The sequence below is a fragment of the Hyperolius riggenbachi genome, chromosome 6, assembly GCF_040937935.1.
Source record: "Hyperolius riggenbachi isolate aHypRig1 chromosome 6, aHypRig1.pri, whole genome shotgun sequence".
Taxonomy (NCBI): Eukaryota; Metazoa; Chordata; class Amphibia; order Anura; family Hyperoliidae; genus Hyperolius; species Hyperolius riggenbachi.
In genome coordinates, this window is record NC_090651.1 from 63,821,307 (window position 1) to 63,843,063 (window position 21,757).

The 21,757-nt window shown below is 45.3% G+C and overlaps 1 protein-coding gene across 2 annotated transcripts in view; it reads left to right on the forward strand.

Moving 5' to 3' along the window:
• The first annotated feature begins 7,637 nt into the window (after positions 1 to 7,637).
• PLPP3 (phospholipid phosphatase 3) overlaps positions 7,638 to 21,757 on the forward strand; it is a 79,618-nt gene continuing 65,498 nt past the window's right edge. For both annotated transcript variants that reach the window (XM_068239418.1, XM_068239417.1), the window contains exon 1: positions 7,638 to 8,596. In XM_068239418.1, coding sequence (XP_068095519.1) covers positions 8,458 to 8,596 — 139 coding nt within the window. In that variant the 5' untranslated portion in view covers positions 7,638 to 8,457. The remainder of the gene's footprint in view (positions 8,597 to 21,757) is intronic.

Here is a 21,757-nt window from a genome sequence, read left to right on the forward strand (position 1 = left end):
GTTATTCCAAATGCTTCAGTTCAGCTGCATTTTAATTGCACCCAAATGGCGCTCAACTTAGGCAGAAGGGCGAAGAACTGCCTGAAAAGCATGCAGGTCAGACCTCTGTCTCAGGCCTTACGGGCTCGTACCCACCACGTCTGCTTCAGTTAGATAAACAAAGCACATGCATTTTGCCAATAGCAAGGGCACTGTGAATAACATAAATTACTGAGCGCCCAAATTTCCATGGAGCAACAGACTGACAGAGGAGTGTGCCCGCCAGGACAGGGGAGACGCTGCGGCTGAAGGCATTACACTGGGCCCCGAGGAAAGACAGTTTACTTGGAGGGGGCAATATAAATTTACTATGTAAATGCATTATACGGATAACAAATGCATTATACTGATAACAATAATTGTATTGCTGTGAATGGGGCAGCCTTTTTAACTGGCGCTCCTATTAAAGGGATCCTGAACCGAGTAAAATTATTTAAAATAAACACATGATGTACCTGCAAATGAATATTACATTTACCTCGCTGTCAGTTCCTCATAGAAGCTCACCACTTTCTCCTTACAACAATACCTTCTGTCACAACTGAAATATATGAGTTGCTGTCAGTTATATAAGAGTTGCTTTCAGTTATAACTGAATGGACAACTGATGTGCAAGCTACTGTTGATGTTTCCCTATGGCTTAAAGAAAACCTGTACTGAAAATTAAAAGTCAAAATAAACATACACAAGTCATACTTACCTCCCATGTAGTCTACTCCTCAATCTATTTTTCCTCTCCTGCGTCCTGTTTGTCCACTGTGATCAATGGAATTCTCTGTCCTCCATTTTGAAAATGGCCATTACCCTATAACAGCTTCCTGGTCAGCACACAGTTAAACTGTAACATCACCCACTTGAGCCATAGGGAAACATGGACACATCAGTTCTCCTCTCAGCTGTAACTGACAGCAACTGATATATAACTGACAGCAACTGATATATTTCAGTTCTGACAAAATGTTGTCAGAACTGGAAGGGATCACTGTAAGAAGAAAATGGTGAGCTTCTGAGAGGAACTGGTGGCAAGGTAATTATGTAATGTTCATTTGAAGTTACCTCATGTGTTTATTTTAAATAATTTTACTCAGTACAGGTTCTCTTTAAGTGGGTAATGTTACAGTTTAACAGTGTGCTGACTTGGAAGCTGTTAGGCTCCGTTCACACCTAAAACCGCAAAACGTCGGCGATTACCGCTAGCGTTTTGCGGGAGTAATTTTTCCGCGATTAACGTGGAAAAATCACTGGACACTGTAGCGGTTTGGGAGCGATCGCAATTAGCGGTTGTATACATGCTAATCGCAATCGCTCCGGAATCGCCGGGAAACCGCTGCATGTAACACGTTTGCGGTTAACGCTAACCACAAATGCGGCAGTGAGAACACTGCCATAGTGTTACATGTGCTAGCGGTTTTTAAAAGCCGCTAGTGGTTTGCCTTGAGCGGGAATCACGCGATTCCCGCTAAAGTGTGAATGGAACCTTACGGGGTAGTGGCCATTTTCAACACGGAAGATGGAGAATTCTATTGATCACAGTGGGCAAATAGTACACGGGAGAGGAGAAAGAGATTAAGGAGTAGACGACATGGGAGGTAAGTATGACCTGTGTATGTGTATTTTGACTTTTCATTTTCAGTTTAGGTTTGCTTTACATGTTTTGCCCTCCAGTCCCATCCAGGTGTTCCTCTCCAAATCAACACACACTTCTTCTCACAGTTTCTAATAAACAGAGTGGTGCATGGGAAACTCGCAGCAGATAGAGTCACTGGGGTGACCTTGCCCTTTGGGACAGCATGATGAATGAAAGCTGGGAAGTGTGCAGGTAAACCGCAGTGTGCTGACTGCACCCTCAGTCATGTGACCAGCACGGAAACAGGAGACAGACGGAACTATATAAACACTCTGCTAGTAAACCTGCCCTATTGTAACGCAGTAGTTAATGAGTATAAAAGAAATATCACCTGAGGCAATGGTGTGGGAGTAACTCCTTCCTGACCAGTGGGCTCCTACAGCTGTTTCTCGCCTACCTGGGCATCCTCAGCTGTCACTTCCCCATAACAAGGCTTAGGCCTGGTACACACTTTCAATTATGATTGGCCAATCACTGACTAATTTTACCACCTCCATGTAGTGTGAAGGTTTATCTACACAATACGCTAATAGGATTCAGTATCTGTTGGTCCTCATACTACATGGAGGTGGTAAAATCGGTCAGTGATTGGCCAATCATAATTGAAAGTGTGTACCAGGATTTGCTAAATACGTTAAACGTTTATCCAGGAACTGGGAAGTGTGTCAGAGAGCCAGGAGCTGAATCTTTGAAATATGTAGCATGCTTTGACAGCACCTTACTAAAATCAGGTAGTTTAGACCCTGGTTCTTAAAGGACCACTATCCCGAAAAAACTAGGCAGTTAAAACCTGACAGAACTGACAGGTTTTGGGCCAGTCCATCTCCTCATGGAGGATTCTCAGGGTTTTCTTTGTTTTCAACAGCATTTCCTGAACAGCAGTTGCAAAGTCTAACTGACAAAATAGTGTGCAAGGCCTAGTGCACACCAAAAACCGCTAGCAGATCCGCAAAACGCTAGCGGTTTTTGAAGTGTTTTTTCTTATTATTATGAAGCATTTTGCGGTTTTGTGCAGTGTTTTTTACTTAAAGTGAAGCGTTTCTGGTAGCGTTTTTGTGTAGCAGATTACAGATATTGTTACAGTAAAGCTGTTACTGAACAGCTACTGTAACAAAAACGCCTGGAAAACCGCTCTGATCTGGCGTTTTATCAAGCGTTTTGCGTTTTTCCTATACTTGACATTGGAGGCAGAAACTCTTCCGGAATCCAAAAAATGCTGCAGCCTGGGAGTTTGCGTTTCAGCTAAAATTGACCCGCTCTGGTGTGCACCAGCCCATTGAAATACATTACCCAAGCGTTTCCTCAGCCGCAAGCGTTCCTAAAAATGCATCCGAACCGCTCTGGTGTACACCAGGCCCAAGTGAGTAGGGAGGCTGGCTGGTATCTTACTATGTTGGCAGTTACACTGCTGTTCAGGAAATGCTGTTGAAAACAAAGAAAAACCCTGGTTATTATCTGAGGCGGTCGTTATTGGCAGCCTCAGCCCACTTTAGGGCTGGTTCAGACGGACGCTTGCGGAGCATTTACCGCCAGCGTTCGGGGCTTGGCGTTAAACGCTCCCATTCAAGTGAATGGGAGAATTTGTACCAAGCTTTCATGCGCGTTTGCATGAGCGTCCTGATTTTCCCTGGCCTTCAAGGAGCCCCTGGAAGCTACATGTAGCTTCCAGGGGCGGTTAACCGCGACGGGTAATGTCCCCCTAGGGGAAGAAAAAACACGACCGCATCCAAACGCAACGCAAACGCTGCTGAAAGCCCGAACGCATTGCCGCCGCGACGCCAACGAACGCGACGCCTCCAAACGTCCGTCTGAACCAGCCCTTAGTCAAGCGCGTGTATGAGGCTTATCTCAGTCCTAATGTATAGATAAATAATCAATTTGACATCATTCAGTTGGCTTCCGTGCATTGAATAAAATGTTTATTCAAACAGACTGTATAAAAAAAAGAAATAGTATTTACATAGCGCCGACATCTTACGCAGCGTTTTACAGAGGACATCTTGCTACTAACTGTCCTTCAGGGGAGCTCACAATCTAATCTTTACAGTAGTCATATGTCCTTCATTCTGTAAAGGGGCCCATACACCTAACGATTTTCCTGCCGATATACAGCAGATTCGTTCCCGTCAATTCCCGTCGATCCGTGCAAAAGATTTTTCTCGATTGCCGGCGGGTAAGGAGTGCGTCGTTAGCGGCGTTCGAATGCCCGACGACCGACGCAATACAGCAGAGATACATTACATGTTCCGGCCGGCGCGACTCCCCTGGTCTCCGCTGTCTTCTTCTCCGCTCCGGGCTGCAGCTTCACTGAACTTCCTGTCCCGACAGGAAGTTTAAACAGTAGAGCGCCCTCTACTGTTTAAACTTCCCCTGGAGAGAAAGTACAGTGAAGCAAGCCAGCCGGATCGGAGACCAGTGCGGAGAAGAAGACAGCGGAGGCCGGGGGAGTCGCACCGGCCAGATCAGGTAATGTATAGCTGGTGGGCAGGCGGCAGCAGCAGGTACACAGATTGTTATCGGTTTCATGCTGAAATCGATTCACAATTTGTTTGCAGTAAAGGCAGCCATACGATCCCTCTCTGTTCAGATTCGATCAGAGAGGGATCTATCTGTTGGTCGAATCTGATGGCAAATCGACCAGTGTATGGCTACCTTAAGGTCAATTTAGGGGGAAGCCAATCCACTTAGGGCTTGTTCATACTTAGGGTGTTTTGTTTTTTCTTTGAGCGCTGGCAATTTTTAAAAACATGTACCATTTACGGGGAGATTTTGCTAGGATGGAAGGTATAGGAAAAGTGCAAAACACTCACAAATTGGTTTATCCGGTGATTGCGTTCGCGCTTTTAAGAATAAATACATTGTATTTATTATGTTCCGGGTCAAAGAGTTCATTTCCTGACTTGGGTCAGGAAGTGAAAAAGCAGAGCCGCTCTGCAAAGGGATCAGTGAATAATGGCGCACAGCGCCTATGCATAGAAATGGCGCTGCATTAAAAAGATAAGCTTATCGCTATTTATCATTAGTACTGCATAATAATGGCGCACAGGGAAAAAAGAAGAAAAACGGCGCACAGTAACGTTATTTATCAACAGCGCCCTACATAAGCCAAACTGCAGACGTTATTTAACTGCAAAACAGTGAATGGATTTAATGTAACACTGTCAAGGTTAGGGTTAGGCACCACTGGGGGGTCTTAGGGTTAGGCACCACCAAGGGGGTGGTTAGGGTTAGGTACAGGGTGGGTTCTGTGTGAGAGTAGGGTTAGGTATAGTTACAGTACAATATACACCACCAGGGGGGTCTTAGGGTTAGGCACCACCAGGGAAGGTTTAGGGGTTAGGGATAGGTACAGAGAGGGTTCTGTGTGTTAACGCTAAATAACAATAAGGCTTTAACGTTAAAAAGCAATAAGCGGCAAACGGATTAGCGGCAACACTGTGCCATTTTCAGATGGATGCCTCTGCAAAAGCGCTTTAGCTAAGCACTGTAAAAAACACGCAGTGCCCACTTGAGCGTCGGGAGTTGGAAAAACATTGCACCCAAAATCGAATATCACTGCAGTCTGCAATTCGATTTTAGATGTGAACAAAGCCTTGCTGTATCTGTATGTTCTTGGGATGTGTGAGGAAACTTAAGTGCCCGGAGGAAACCCACATAGACATTGGGAGAACATACAAACTCTGTGCAGATAGTGCCGTGGCTGGAATTCAAATAATGATAATCCTACCGAATAAAACCTAAGTGCCTCTGCGTCCCATATCCCTGTGTGTGTGTGTTTCCGTTCTGCGCATGTGCAGGGACGCAGAGTCACTGACGTGCGGCTTGCAGGGGAGGATGGGGCCAGGAGGGGCAGGCGTGTGCACGTGCGGCGGGCACATGTGCACTGACGTGCGGCTTGCAGGGGAGGACGGGGCCAGGAGGGGCAGGCGTGTGCACGTGCGGCAGGGGAGGACGGGGCCAGGAGGGGCAGGCGTGTGCACGTGCGGCGGGCACATGCGCACTGACATGCGGCTTGCAGGGGAGGACGGAGCCAGTAGGGGCAGGCGTGCGCATGTGCAGGGACGCAGAGACACTGACGTGCGGCTTGCAGGGGAGGACGGGGCCAGGAGGGGCAGGCGTGTGCACGTGCGGCGGGCACATGTGCACTGACGTGCGGCTTGCAGGGGAGGACGGGGCCAGGAGGGGCAGGCGTGTGCACGTGGGGCGGGCACATGTGCACTGACGTGCGGCTTGCAGGGGAGGACGGAGCCAGGAGGGGCAGGCGTGTGCACGTGTGGCGGGCACATGTGCACTGACGTGCGGTTTGCAGGGGAGGACGGGGCCAGGAGGGGCAGGCGTGTGCACGTGCGGCGGGCACATGTGCACTGACGTGCGGCTTGCAGGGGAGGACGGAGCCAGGAGGGGCAGGCGTGTGCACGTGCGGCGGGCACATGTGCACTGACGTGCGGCTTGCAGGGGAGGACGGGGCCAGGAGGGGCAGGCGTGTGCACGTGCGGCGGGCACATGTGCACTGACGTGCGGCTTGCAGGGGAGGACGGGGCCAGGAGGGGCAGGCGTGTGCACGTGCGGTGGGCACATGTGCACTGACGTGCGGCTTGCAGGGGAGGACGGGGCCAGGAGGGGCAGGCGTGTGCACGTGCGGCGGGCACATGTGCACTGACGTGCGGCTTGCAGGGGAGGACGGAGCCAGGAGGGGCAGGCGTGTGCACGTGCGGCGGGCACATGTGCACTGACGTGCGGCTTGCAGGGGAGGACGGGGCCAGGAGGGGCAGGCGTGTGCACGTGCGGCGGGCACATGCGCACTGACGTGCAGCTTGCAGGGGAGGACGGGGCCAGAAGGGGCAGGCGTGTGCACGTGCGGCGGGCACATGCGCACTGACGTGCAGCTTGCAGGGGAGTACGGGGCCAGGAGGGGCAGGCGTGTGCACGTGCGGCGGGCACATGTGCACTGACATGCGGCTTGCAGGGGAGGACGGGGCCAGGAGGGGCAGGCGTGTGCACGTGCGGCGGGCACATGCGCACTGACGTGCGGTGGTGACAGACCTAGAGCCCGTTTTTAAATGAGCTTAGGTCGCGTAATTTAATAATTAATCAGAAGACCTGTCTGCTGGGTACACACTATAAGATTTTCTGGCCGATTTACTATCAGAACGATTATTACCAACATGTCCAATTTGCTTTCCGATCGATTTCCGAGCATTTTCCGATCGATTTTCGTTTTCTGTAATAGGAAATCGATCGGAATATGCTCGGAAATCGATCGGAAAGCAAATCGGACATGTTGGAAATAATCGATCTGACAGTAAATCTGCCAGAAAATCTCATAGTGTGTACCCAGCATAATTTCTGCAGTCGTTCGAAAAGATCCGATATGAGAACCAGTTACTTGAGAGTCATGATGTCAGTTGCTTCGCGTTGCAGCGGACAATATCAACGCATCACAACGCACATGCAATGATAATCCTATGGGGCTGCACATTGATTGTGGTGGGGCTTAATGCGGCGAGTTCCGTGGGGACCGTGCACTGCATGCGTGTACAGAGCGTGTAATGTGTAGCGTGCGCATTTACAGGCATACTATCACCATACTGTATGCACTGTAAACACGCGATGCAACTTTTCACATACGTTGAGATGCGATTGAAGAACTTTTGCATCACAATGTTATCTTCATAGTTTGATAGGAGCCTTTAAGTTATGCGTGTTACCAGATTAGCAATTTCACTGTAGATGCAGTTTAACAAAATAATTGTATTTTATTAGTCAAGTTTTGTTTTTCTTTTTATTATTGCCTTACAAAAAATTGCCTCGTTCCAGCTCAACAGGTTTAAATCTTCAATGAACAACCAGTACCTTGCTAGCCACTGGCAAGCAAGGTGTTAATAACTAGTATTCCGTGACCCAACCCCAGGCATGCCAGCAAGGCTGCTAGTGACAACCTCCTAACATGTTATCACTTGCAATGGCATCGTGTGAATGAGAAGACACAAACGTCTCCCTTTCCACCTCTACAGACCCATATAAGCTTCATGCAGGCTTACAAACCCCTCCCAGGACCTCTGCAGGACCTCCCCCTACCTGGAGGACAAGGTACATTCTCTGATCTGGGGAGGGGGCTGGTTGATGCCTCAAAACTTTGACAACTTCTTGGAAATAGGAAGGAAAAAAAACCCAGAAAAAGTTTTGGAGCAGCCTCTGAACACTAGGGGCTCCCTCATTCTTCTGGGGAGAGCTTTCCTCCAGTTTCTCTCCCTCTCTCACTTCTCTGGAAACAAATCTGTACTTAATTATCATATGTATAAGTAAAGTTTCAGGAAGGGGGCTGTGCTTGTGAAATCCCATCAGAGCCAAGAGCAGAGGCAGTTTCTTATAGGGGGTGGAAAGCAAAGCCTGTGGAATAAAAGTGCAGGAGGACACCAGGCAGAGCATGAGCAGAGACTGAGCTCTCAGCACTTTTATCAGCTCCACTGACTGAAGCTTTTGTGAGAGAGGCTGGGATCTGTGGGAATTCTGTCCCCCCTCTCTCTCTGTCACTGCAGGCACTGAGAGTCCAGGCAGGGCTGGAAGAAAGAAACTACAAGGCTGAAAAAGTTTCCTAAACTTTTCACAAGGACTTTGTTATGCACCCCTGCAGTGGTGACTAAGCTTGTGCAGGCGTAGAGGACTTTGTACCCAGGAGATTGCCACCAGGGGACAAAGTCAAAGCCTTCTCTCTGGGTCGCTGTCACTGGCTCTGCGCAAAACTGGGCAGCCTGGATTTAAAGAAAATTGTGTCCAACTGCAACACCAGCATGCAGAACTACAAATATGACAAGGCGATGGTTCCTGAGAGCCGGAATGGGGGCAGCACGACCTTAAACAACAATAATGGCACGGGGAATTGCAAGAGGATCATGCTTATATTGCTGGATCTTTTCTGCCTTATAGTAGGTGAGTAATTCTGAAACCTATTCTTAGACCCCCCCCCCCCCCCCCCTGACCCGCTCTGGCATTGAGATGGGTGCAGAACGTTTGCACCCGCTGTCCCGGGTGGCATTGCTCCTCCTGAGTGCACCAAAAGCTTTCACCACTATGTACATATACAGTATCTGATATATTAACCCTGTATTTACTTAGTAAGCCATAAGGTAGTAATACATCTAGCGGTTTTGATTTCATTGACTAAGCGATCGACTTTATTGAGTGATCAACTTCAGTGTGGATGATCGAAAGTCGATCGACTAGTAGCCCACACACAAGCGTTTTCTTATGTGTATGTATTATGTATCTGACCGATGTCGTGCCTCCAAATTTGATTGTGTCGATCGACTGTAATCAGTAGCCTATTCCTGTGCAATCGACTGATATGCTCCATCCTGCTCGCTTGACTAGGTTTGTCGATACGACATGATATTGGCCACTTTTCATCCATCGGGCATACTGGAACACACTCGATTAGCTAAAATGATTGAATCAAGTGGTCGATCGTACAGCCAAATCGCTAGATGCATGGTCACCCACTTTCTCCCGATCTACCTCCTCTAACTGGCTACAAAATCCAATTTGTTACAGAATTTCTGCCACCACACTTTGCATGGAGAAAAGTTTTCGAACGAGTTTTGTAAAGTTTTTCTATGGAATACTATTTACGTTGCCTTCCAGCAGGGTGCAGGGCGTACTGTGTACAGTCTAATTTTTTTGACGGCTTTTAGAAGATGAGTTAATGGTTTAGCAAGTGAAAAGTAATGTATTAATTACAGGCTGGCTGTGAGCTCCACTAGCTTCAGCAGGCACTCCTGATGAGTGATGCAAGTTGCAACTTTCACTTGTGTTGTCAATTAATAACGTGAAAAGGAAAGTTGTCAAATAGTGGAAAGTACCGAATTCCTCCTGATATTCCAGGAAATAATAAAATTCCCTTATGATTGGATGTGTATGGGCTTGTTTGCATGATCTGTGTATTATACCTTGTACCACCACTTGTGTTTTATTGTGTACACTGTGTATTGCATCATGTACATATTTTCCATTTTTATGGCTTTTGCATTTTTACTTCACGTTTATTTATTTGCAGATTGCCTTTCCAATACACCCACCCCCTCCCTCCATCCATATAAACATCCCGAATGCTGTTTCTGAAGTTGCATGTGTTTAGAGCACCGCTTTCCAAACCAAGCAAATTAAGTTGTACAAACTGTGTGGTCCTAGGAAAAGAAAGGGGGGACCTCCACTTGCTCAAGAGGCACATAATCCTCCATAGCTTTAAGTATTTTAGGCTTTTTCTTTTTGCTGAAGCCGTGGAAGGAGTTGACAGGCGGATCAATAGCTCTAGAGCTGTATTTGCTCTGAAGACCTACAGCCATCCTAAGGGGCTGTTGTTCTCTTATCAGATCCTGGTGGCTTCAAAGTAGGAGCGCTCATTTGACTCTCTTGTGTTGAATTCCATGAGTTGCTAGGTGCAGCTATGGATGACCCATTCAGATTTTTTTTTAAAAAACTTCTTCATTGTCCCCCATACTGTTGTCTCCATGTAGCACCTGTAGCAGTTTGAAACATTCCATGAAAAAATCTTGTCATTTCAGCTGTGCCTGGCATCCCCCTAAACTCTTGGGTATTGCTTTCCTTCCATGGACAAATTGCCCAATGTTTTCTTCACAGCTGTGAAATGCTGCCACGATGATTGCTCCATAAGTCACGCTTAACCCCGAGTGTATGAAATCCTAGAATGAATTGCATGAGTTTTATGGCCAGGCTATAAGACATCATGGCACTAGGAAGCTGAGGATGTTGAGTATTTGGAGTTATTTGGAGTTTGCTTAGGTAACTGAGCAGGTCTCCAAGATGGAGCTCGGCTCATAAATCATTACATAATTGACATCTGGTTCATATTGTTTCATACAACTGAGAGTTCTGGGGATTGGGTGGAATTAGGCTCTTTAAACTTAGTTAAGGGTCCGCTTGACGTGCAGTCTGTTTTGGCTGTTGGCCATCTGCTCTAGGGTGAGGAAGTTTTCCCTCTGTCATTTATTGCATTATAAATTGCTGAAAAGATTTTGCCGTTAAAAAAAACCCTAAAAGTGAAAAGAAACGTAGCAAACAAGTTCCCGTCAAACAGATTGGTTGTGAACTCTAGATTCGTAAAGATTGGTAATGAAGGGACGATGAGTTGTTATGAAGGCTACTTTGGAGGTGACAACAAATTTTTGCCTAGTTTTGCATGATGGTCAGCCTTTGTCTTGGCTTCTGCAGAAGTGTCCACAATCAGATTACGGTTCCTGGAGATTAAAGGCGCTGATGCCAGATAATGCTATCATGTGCTTAAATTCTTAAGATAAGATTGTGCCTGTTAACTCAGGAGGTTTTGCTCTGTAAACTTTCCAAATATAGGATTTAATCTGTATCTACTTACTAAAACCAGCAGATAAGCTCCAAACTGAAGTGCAGAACTTGTAGGCACATTGAATACTGCAGAGAGCCTTCTTCTTCTCCAACTCTGGTGATTGAGAGTTTTTTGGCCAATTGATATTGAGCGTATTGCGGGGTGTATTGTGTATATGTGAGGTGACAGCTGTCTTCACTCTCTTGGCTTCTCCAGGGATACAAATTTACTTGTGCAATTGAACTCTGTGGTTACAGTGTTCCTTAGAGGATGGATTGACTGTCGCTGGGTTTCCCTGATGCTCATATACTGCTGGTGGCTATGAAATATGATGTCCACATGCTCAACAAGGAAGAGGTATCGCGTGACACCATGTAGGCGCTCTTAGACAATGCCAATGATGTGTTGACTAGTAATAAGTATCCCACAGACAGATAGAAAGGACCTTGCTATCTGCTGCTATCTGTTTTCATCAAGCAGTAGCTGTACCTACAAAGAAAGAAAGTTATTCATAGCTCCAAAATAAAAAAACATTTTGTAACTAGGGATTATGAAACTTGGCAGGCTCACATTTTTATTTTAAAACCTAATACTGGGTGTCAAATGCCAACGGGATGAACTTGAGAGAAGAAAATAGTGTCAGTCTGGGTAAGACTCACTAAGGTGACATCTGTGTTTAGATTTTGGCCTTGGCCAACTCATGCTGGTTCGTGGTCTAGATCTGTCACTTGACCATCATTTTATCACCATGGGGTAGTCTTTCACCAGAACACCCGGAAACATTTGAACAGACAACCTTTGTACTTTTGTGCCCAGCTGAAATTTTGAAGACTGGTGGGATTCCTAGGTCAAGCTCTCCTAAAATAAAGTCTAGCAGGTCTTGAGTCAGAAGTGATAGGCTGGGTACGTAAATCAAAAGGAGGAGACACTGCCTGTCAACAAGATGTTTGCTTTGTCAAGGGTGGTGAGCTTTTAATTAGTGAATTCAAATCCTTATTACTTGCAAATTCCTTGGCTCAAAACAGTAGGAGTTCACTTTCTTGTCTACAAAATTTACATCTAATACAACATTCTCGGGAGTCAACCTATTAGGTCAGTCCAGTAGGGTGCAGAGTTGTCCTTCTGCAAACAGTCACTGGGCCCGATCCAGTTCACGTTTTCACCTAGGAGATACTTTTTCATCGTCTGTTTAAAATAACCTTTCAGCACTATGTAATTGAAAAAGTACTAAAAAAAAGGTGAAAAAGTACTGTCCAAACTATTCTATTTTCTAATGTGAAAATATCACCTAGGAGAAAATTTGCAGTATGTCTACTTCCTGCTTTCATGAAAGCAGACATAGGGTTAATACCCTGGATTTACCAATTCGCTGCTCTGCTGTGGCAGTGCTGACACAGCTGAGAGATCAAATTACACCTGTGATTGGTCACAGATGAGGGGGAATTAGACAGCTTAAACTCTCTAAATACATACAGGGTGCATTTCTCTGTTTTACTTCTGTCCCGTGCAAGAGTTCAGCCCCACGTTAAACCTGTGGCGAGCTTGAATATAGGTCCAGTGATTTTGTATTCACCATGCAGCATGATAATGAACTTGTTGGTTGGTTATTTTTTTAAACGAGATATTTAGTGGCATTTTTATGATGATCCTGTTTAAAGTGGACCTGAATTCTTGCACAGAACAGAAGGAAAACAAAGAGAAATGGACCCTGTGTGTATTTAGCGAGTTTAGCCTGTCTAATTTCCCCTCATCTGTGTCTAATCACAAGTTGTAATTTGTTCTCTCCCCTGTGTCACCTGACTCCGTGGCAGATAAGCTCATTTGAAAGCATTGGTTGTTAACAATATGTCTGCTTCTATGAAAGAAGGAAGTAGACACACTGCAGATTTATTTCAGGATTTGTAACAAACAAATGTTTTTCTTTAAAAGTTATTATGCTGTTGCGTATCTTTTAGAGCAGAGAGGAAGTTCTGATTTCAGGTTCGCTGTGATTCTCAAACTGATGCCTCATTCCAATGTATTGCCTTGACAAAGGATTAGTGAATGCTCATGCCATTGTACAAGGCCTGACACAACAGCTGCATTTGCATAATGAGTTTGGGGACACAGCTCCCCTGGGGTCTATTCCAAAGAGCAGGTGTGATACAATCAGCTCATACAACGTTAAGGTGACTAAAGAACTCACAAGTTTACACTTTCCTTAACAATGCATTAGCCATTAAACAATTAAACAAATGTTACAGCCTATCTTACCTGATCTTAGAAATCAAACAAATATCCATTAAATTATAAAAAGATTTCTGTAGTTGGTATCAGGGCAGATACACAAATCCATGCATTATTGTCCAAATTATAGGTTCTCAAATTTCTATTGTCCACGAATCCATTGTCCTTACACAAATGTATGCAAAGTCCTTTGTAGGTGTTCAGTGGCAGAGCTTGTTTTTACTTGTGTAGAAGATCCTCAAGGTCCGTACACACGCCGGACTGGAGGCAACGACGGGTCCGTCGTCACCTCTCGCTGGGTGGGCGTTCCAACGACAGTCCGGCGTGTGTACGCACTGTCGGCGGACTGATACGGCTGCTTCTGAGCGATCCGCGGCGGATCGCTCAGAAACAGCCGTATCAGTCCGCCGACAGTGCGTACACACGCCGGACTGTCGTTGGAACGCCCACCCAGTGGGAGGTGACGACGGACCCGTCGTTGCCTCCAGTCCGGCGTGTGCACGGACCTTTAAAGTGGAGCTGAACTCTTGCACAGGACAGTAGGAAAACAGAGAGATATGCACCCTGTATGTATTTAGAGAGTTTAGCCTGTCTAATTTCCCCTCATCTGTGACTAATTGTAATTTGATCTCTTAGGTGGCTGGCTCAGTAGAGCAACTAATTTGTAAACACAGGATGTTAACCGTATGTCTTCTTTCATGAAATCAGGAAGTAGACACTCTGCAGATTTGTTGCAGGATTTGTATCAGCTGTAACAAAGAAATGTTTTTTCTTTTAGGGTCCTTTTACACTGGTGTGGTGCGTCAAATTGATCTATATTGTGCCCACATGTGTTCTCAAAGCAAGCTAGATATGACAGTGCAATTTCTAGGAGAAAAAAAAGAGTAAGGGAGGAAATGACATAAGGATTAGCTTCAGTCAGAGGCAGTAAAGAAGGAAAATGCCTGAAACAGTTTTTTCTTTATTTACTATATAAAATTCATTAAAATCAAAAAGTGGACAGTACAATACATTTATTATGCAAGTAGAATAGTTATTTACCCACTTATGTGTGTTTTTTTCCTGGGATAGTATGGCTGTCCCTGTTCTGTAAAGTCCTATAAAGTTTGCAGAATGGAAAGTATAGTTCCACCCTTTTTGGTCAGTTTGGGGTGATCTTGAGGTTACACAGCCTGGTACAGCAATGCACCACCAGTGTGACGAGGGGAAACCCTGGAATCTACCATCCCCCCATCCCTCCCCCCTTCTCCAGGACCACAAGGTTTGGCCTGCTCTAATGCCCCTGTGTGTGTAGATACAGAGCTTTTAGTCTCGGCTGGGATAAGATTGACAGGTGCAAACACTTGTGGGCCATCCAGCGCTGAGTGCGCAGCAGTGATTAGAGGACTTTCACAAACGACATTTTCCAACAAAACATTTTCTTAGATGGTATCGCCAAAATTGAAGTCGTAGGAAAATCTCAGGCATTCCACCAATGTGGCGCAGCAGACTGGACTAATTTCATCCACCCAGTTAATAATATTTACAGAAATGTTTCTCTTTTCCTGTCTTAGTGCTGGAAGAGGATCGTGGAGCATCTGGAAGAATTTTAGGATGGGGAGGAGGGGGGAAGGGGAAGAAGTACTTAACTCATTGTGGGCCTGTGCCAAGCCAGAAGTGGTTTAAGGTGGTCCTCCCAGCGATTGTAAGCAAATAATCCACTAGTCTTTATATACCTAATTAATTGATTTATTGAAGTATTTATATAGCACTGACATATTACGCAGCGCTGTACAGAGTATATTGTCTTGTCACTAACTGTCCTTCAGAGGGGCTCACAATCTAGTCTCTACCATAGTCATATGTCTATGTATGGTGTAGTGCATGTATCATAGTCTAGGGCCAATTTAGGGGGAAGTCAATTTACTTATCTGTATGTTTTTGGGATGTGGGAGGAAACCAGGGTGCTCGGAAGAAACCCACGTAGAAACAGGGAGAACATACAGACTCCTTGCAGATGTTGCCCTGGCTGGGATTTGAACCAGGGATCCAGCGGTGCAAGGCGAGAGCGCTAACCACTACTCCACCGTGCTTTTACGTAACGAAAACCTTACTTAGGATAAAAAATGCAGTGTGTAATTATGGCTATACTCATATTGACCCTCTGTACTCCACTGCACACCATCTGAAATATCAGATTAGCCTGATGATATCAGTGTTGACACTGATTGCAAGAGTAGAGCTGATAGAAAAAAAATATTTGTAGAGATGAGGAAATGTAATTTAACTTAAGGCCTGTACACACAATGAAACTCGGCCAAGGCGGCCAATAATGATCGCCTCTGTTGAGAATCCAGCGTGTGTACGGCAACCCCCGATGCCCCCAGTCCTGATGGATCACTCTGGCCGAGCAACAGGAGAAAGCATTGTTCGCCCCCACTGGCCCCGCCCACAGCGCAACGTCACTCCCATGTCGCTCCGCCTCCCTGCATAAGTGAGCGACGTGTTTGTAGGAGACCTTGGGCAACACTCCCTAACACTGCTATTGCCCAGAGAGCGCGTCCTAGTGATTGCAGCTCTGGCGTTTTTCAGTCCACCAGGAGAAAGCGCAATATATGTTATTTGTCTTGTCTGTGTCTTGTCTTGCACAGTTTCGACTCTGCAATGTCTGTAACAATAAAATGGTTTTTTTTCCGTAAAGGTTAATATGCTGTTGCGTATCTTTTGGAGCAGAGAGGAAGTTCTGAGTTCACGTACGCTTTAAGCCACCAGCAAGCAAGAAACTACTTTAATAATTTTGTACAGTATATTTTCATCTACTTTTTGGTACTTTTTTAGTTGCAGAGGGCTGAAAAGTTTTTTTTTACGAAGATGAAAAATGATCTCCTAGGAGAAAACTTAAGGTGGCCATACACTTATAGATTTTCAGCAGATTCGACCATAAGGTAGATTTCTGCCAGATGCCTGTCAAGTGGAATCTGACAGGAATCTATCTGAATCTATCTATCACACTAGGAACAGATTTCAAATAGATTTCAGAATTTAATCTACTGTATCTAAATGCATTATTGGACCATTAAATCCAATGCAACTCAATGGGCCATGGATCTGCTACCAGCAGTAAATCGAGCTAGATCTTCCATCCTGTCAGATAGATCAAATCCATCGAAATCGGACACAAATCGATCGATAGATAGATTGTTCGATGGCTGAAATCGACCAGTGTATGGGCCCCTTTAGGCAAAAAAAGAATTGAATAAGGGCTATTAAGTTGATTGGGTTCAAAGCCTTCACTAGCATGTGACGCTTTGTTTGGATCATCAATAGATAAGAATGCGAAAGTCTTGTTTTGATGCCAGAGGTATGATGTAAGCACTTATAAAAAAATAGGCCCCAAAATGTTACAATTCCCTTTAAAAAAAAACTTTTATGTGCTGCTCTTGAATTCTCTCCAGTCTGGTTCCTCCCATCGCCATCTGGGCCATCACCATCTGCGAATACAATAAACTCAGAGACAAACCAGAACATGGGTACAGACTGGTAAAGCCTCATTTTTTATGTTTTGTACGGAAGCCTAATGAATCGGCGGCTATGAAGCGGTGCCTGTCTTGTGGTCAGAATTTCCAGAGGAGCCCCCGTCTCTTTCTTTCTTCATATTTTCTTCTTAATTACTCCCATTTTGGGGGGGAAACTGGATCCCCCATCTGGTCTGTAAAACGCGGTTATGTCCGCTGCAGAGACGTGCTTGACATGGTCTGGAAATTGGCAGCCAAGTGATATATAAGGGCTGTTTTTTTTCTCTATTTTCCAGAACCCTGCTACTTGATTCCTTGGAAAATACATACATAAAAAATAACGCAAAGTGTCTGAGGGCCGTTCAGCTGACGCCGCAACTTTGATCTGAATTGTGAAATGTGACACTTACTCTGGTTTCTGCCTGAGTGAATTTTTTTTTTTTTACTTGCATTTCTTTAGCTGACCATAAACATCAAACCCAGCCACAAATGTAGCCTAGCGACAAACCCTGTTGCTATGGAGGGGAGGGGGAGGAATGACAGCTCAACAGAGTAGGAGTGGTAAGGAGGAGAACAATAGCCCCAGCCAGCACTTATATGAGATGATGAAGCAAATGTGGGGGTCAGCGGACACACGCCAGATTCTCAGCATAGGCAGCTCCAACCGGCCGCCTAGGCTGAAAACTAACTGGTGCAGGACTGTCGAAAACCGAGGTCCTCACACTTTTTTGGCACAGCTCTAATAAATTGATGGGTCTGAATCAGGAAAGGTGTGATTCATAAAGTAGAACACATTTCTCAGTCCCAGGGCTGTATGTAGACTCCTGCAGCTGGGCTGCTTCAGGCAACTTGAATGTATTTTAGGATTTGTGGCTGCAAAAAACTTTATTTGACTCACTGGACACTCTGGTTGCTAAGATATTGGATTATATTTAGAACCAAACTCGCTGGCTGTGAGTGTCCGGGAGGCGGGGTGGTGAGACACAGCTTGGCCACAACTACCCTCCCAGAAGCCTTCACATCTCCATCAAGCTTGGGTAACAGCATTCCATGGAGCAGAAGCAGTCATGTGTTAGTTAAAACTAAAGAACATCTGCAGTGAGAAGTATATGGGAGCAGCCATTTTTATTTCCTTTTAAACAATACCTGTTGCCGGGCCTTATGCTGATCTTTTATGTATCGGTAGTGTCTGAATAACACACCTGAAACAGGCATGTGGCAAATCCAGCCAAACGTCAGTCAGAAACACCTTATCTGCATACTTGTACAGGGTCTATGGCTAAAAGTATTAGAGTCAGAGGATTAGCAGGGAAGCCAGGCAATGTGCGTTATTTAAACGGAAATAAATATGGCAGCCTCACACTACACTCCTTTAAGTTATTTATCAGGATTTTTTTAATATTAAAACTTCACTTTTAGGACCGGTAGGAGGAGGGGGGGGGGGGATTAGTGTAAAATGCATGAAGGTCCACATGGGCTTTAAGAAAGTCCTCCATTTAAAGGTAAATCCATGCAGTTCACGGAATAGCTTTTTTGAAGTCTTTTTTGCTTGAAGAGCATCATTACAATAATGTAATAATTGTGGAGTTGTTCTGCATTAAACTAATATGCTGACTGCGGATTACTCTAAGTGCAGCTCTCAGAGGCTGGTAAGTGTAGGAAGGGAGACGGCGTATTACCCAATTACAGAATGCCTCTAAGGCACTTCCATTCAAATTCATTTAATACTATCAAGCATCAATATTTGTGCTGCCTCAGTCATTTTCTAGAACAAAACAATACACTCTAGTAAAGAAACGTGGTAATGGCCCTTTATATAGTTTACATCATCTCCAACTGATAGCCTATAACTTTTCCTTCTTTCTCACAAAACAATATTTTTACAAATGTGTGTAAAAAAGAAAAAAAGGTAAAAACATAAGAGTGCAACCATGACACTCCATTTGCAAAACATAATGAATTTCCTAATGAGAAAGCCCAGCATTGCCTGTCTATGTGCTGATTAGTACTATTATTTTTTAGTATTTAGAAATACATTTCTAATAAAGAAAACAACAAACAGCCTTTCGGCTCTATCAGTTGTGAAAAGGCTGTTTGTGGGCACTTTCTCCCCGACAAAAGTCCCCCATTTGAAGGGGTGAAACATGTAGGGTTGGTGGTGGGGGTCTTTTCCTGTTTGTAAGCTTATTAGTACCATTAGCAAGCAGTGAGGGGCTGATCCTGTGAGCTTGAATTACTATGTATGCCTATGGATTGATGGCAGGTACCTGTGCCCCTACTTGATTGAAAGTATTTCAACTTTATATAGTACATCAGTAGCTAAAAATCTTTTATTGAATGTAATTAAACGTTATATTATAATGTATCAATCTCCTCATTAAAGGAGTCATCAATCAAAACAAGCCCAGCCAACCCCCCCCCCCCCCCCCCTTCCCCGTTCTACTTACCCGGGGTTTCCTCCAGCCCCTTGCAGCTGACATGTCCCACACAGACAGCTCCGTGTTCAGCTGTCGGCCTGGGGTCCCCTCCGGTGCAGAGGCCGACCTCGAGGTTGTCTCTTGATTGACAGCGCCACTGTCAATCAAGCCCACGTTGTCCGTGGTGTACTGCACGGGAGCAGAACTACTGCACCTGCGCAATGTGGACTTGATTGACAGCAGCGCTCGCACAGGTACACTAGAGGAAGTCGGCCTCTGCACTGTGCGGGGACCCCAGGCCAGCGGCCGCGAGCGGAGCTGTCAGCATGGGACGTGTCAGCTGCAAGGGGCTGGAGTAAGCCCCGGGTAAGTAGAATGGGGGGGAGGGGCTTGTTTTGATGTCTCCTTTAAGATTAAAAATTGTGTGACAAGTAGTTTACTATATCAGCAGTTTACTATAGCAGAATTGGTCGTACATTGTATATTCACACATGTGCACAGTCGAGACCTAAGGACTGAGTTTATTATAGCCAAAGGATTACTATAGCTGAGTTTACTATAATAGCATTCTACTGTACTTTGTACTTGAAAATGATTTTGTTCTATATTTGAACCTGTGAATCCTGACGTTAGAGAGTTGCCAGTATGTATATAAATAGTCCGTCCAAAGCCAGGAAACCAAAAACAATTGCATTTGGGGATAACAACAGCTACTTGGTTGTTGTCTAGGCATGGATTATCATTTAGAGTATATAGAGCTTCAATTGATTCCGTAGTATTGAATAAAGCTTTAGCTTCCTGTGCTCCTTGCAGCCTTAGCAGAGTCGGAGTGTGTTTCAATGGCTGGCGACAGTCCAGGAGCATCAGAGATGCTGCAGTAGCTGAGAGTTTTGTTGTAACAGCTGACAGGAAGGCAGAAGAGGGCCGCATCTAATAGCCCAGCTCACTCCGAAATCCCCTCATTTTCCACTTGGTGTCTCTTCATTCTTGTTGAAGACCAAAGTGCTGATTATCGATCCTGTTACTTTTAATTTAAAGAAGAACTGTAGTGAAAATAACATTATGAATAAAATTGCTTATTTTTTTACAATATCCATTTATAGATTGTTTAGTCAGTGGTTGCCCATTGTAAAATCTTTCCCCTCTCTGATTTACTTTCTGATTTTTATCACTGATGGTGACATCTTTAGTCCTGCCAGGTGATCTGTACGGAATGTTCGTTTACTGAGAGCTCTATGCACAGAGGGAGATGCTTCTTGCTTGGCAGTTGGAAACAGTCGTTATTTCCAATAATGCAATGAGGTTCACAGACAGCAAACTGTCATGGTCATGGCATCACGCTGTGGGAGGCAGGGGCATAACCAGGGGCGTAACAATAGACCCTGCAAGGGATGCAACCACAGGGGGGCCCAGAAGCCACAGGGGGCCCTGTCCTGAGAGGCTGACAACTCAGGGCAAGGAGAGAAAAAACTTTCTGCTCCCTGAACAATTGTTCTAATGACTGCATCTGCTCAGCCACTGATATCAAATCATACAAAGTGTTGTAGAGAAAGACTTGTAGACAGTCCCTATTAAGTGTACAGGGAAAGGGGGGCCCATCTAAAGTTTTGCAGGGAGGCCCAGTGATTTCTAGTTATGCCCCTGGGCACAACTATAAATCATGGGGCCCCCCAGCAAAACTTTGATGGGGCCCTCCAGTGTTTACACCCTTCCCCATTCACCCCTGGTGACCCTCACAGCCTAGGGGACCATCTTGCAAGGGTCATAAAACAAGTGTGGACATCATAGTCTTCACACCCGTAACAAGTGTAGCCACAAGAACACCTGATTTAAAGGATGGACCCTTTTATCCAAGGGTGTGAAGTAGTAGTTGGGGCCCCTGGCGGTTGGAGAATATCATGGGGGAGGGGGACCTGCAAAAGCTCACAGCCAGCTAGTTGCGTTAATCTGCCAACAATGGAATCTCCATAGCGCTGTCATTAGTTCAACCTGTCTTTACGTTTTCTGTGCTCGTTACGTTATTGTACACATTTTTGGAGGAAAGAAAACCAAATCCTGCAAGAACTTTCTGGGGACATAGGCGACCAGTCAAGCCAAAGCAAGTAACCAGAAGAAGAAAAAAGTTGTATTTTGCTACGGTTGTGAGTCACTGTGTGGTCAGGTTATGCCTGTAATAGTTATGGGATCATTAGCCTTCAGTGACGATTTCTCAACATGAATATCCAGCATTAGTTTAGCACAACACATTCTACGTCCAGTGAAGGGTTGATTGGCCAATCAAAAGATGGAGAAGGCGCTATTAAAAAAAATCGGAACAATGCCCCTTTTAGCTGTCTGATCTAATTTAGTATCTCTGAAAAGTGAATGCTATATTGTGCTATGCGTTTTAAGCGGCCATTGAAAAGTCTCCCGTCAATGCCAATTCATGCTGTACATCACTCGGCCAGAGCCGAATGCCAGTCGCTTTTTTCCCACCAACACTCTTGAAAAGCCCCCACAATGGACATTGTTTGAGGAACATCTCCGTGGCAACGGCAAGTTGTCAGCAAATCGCGGAGCATAATCCACGCGTTTGTGTCGTAATCCGGATTTGCAC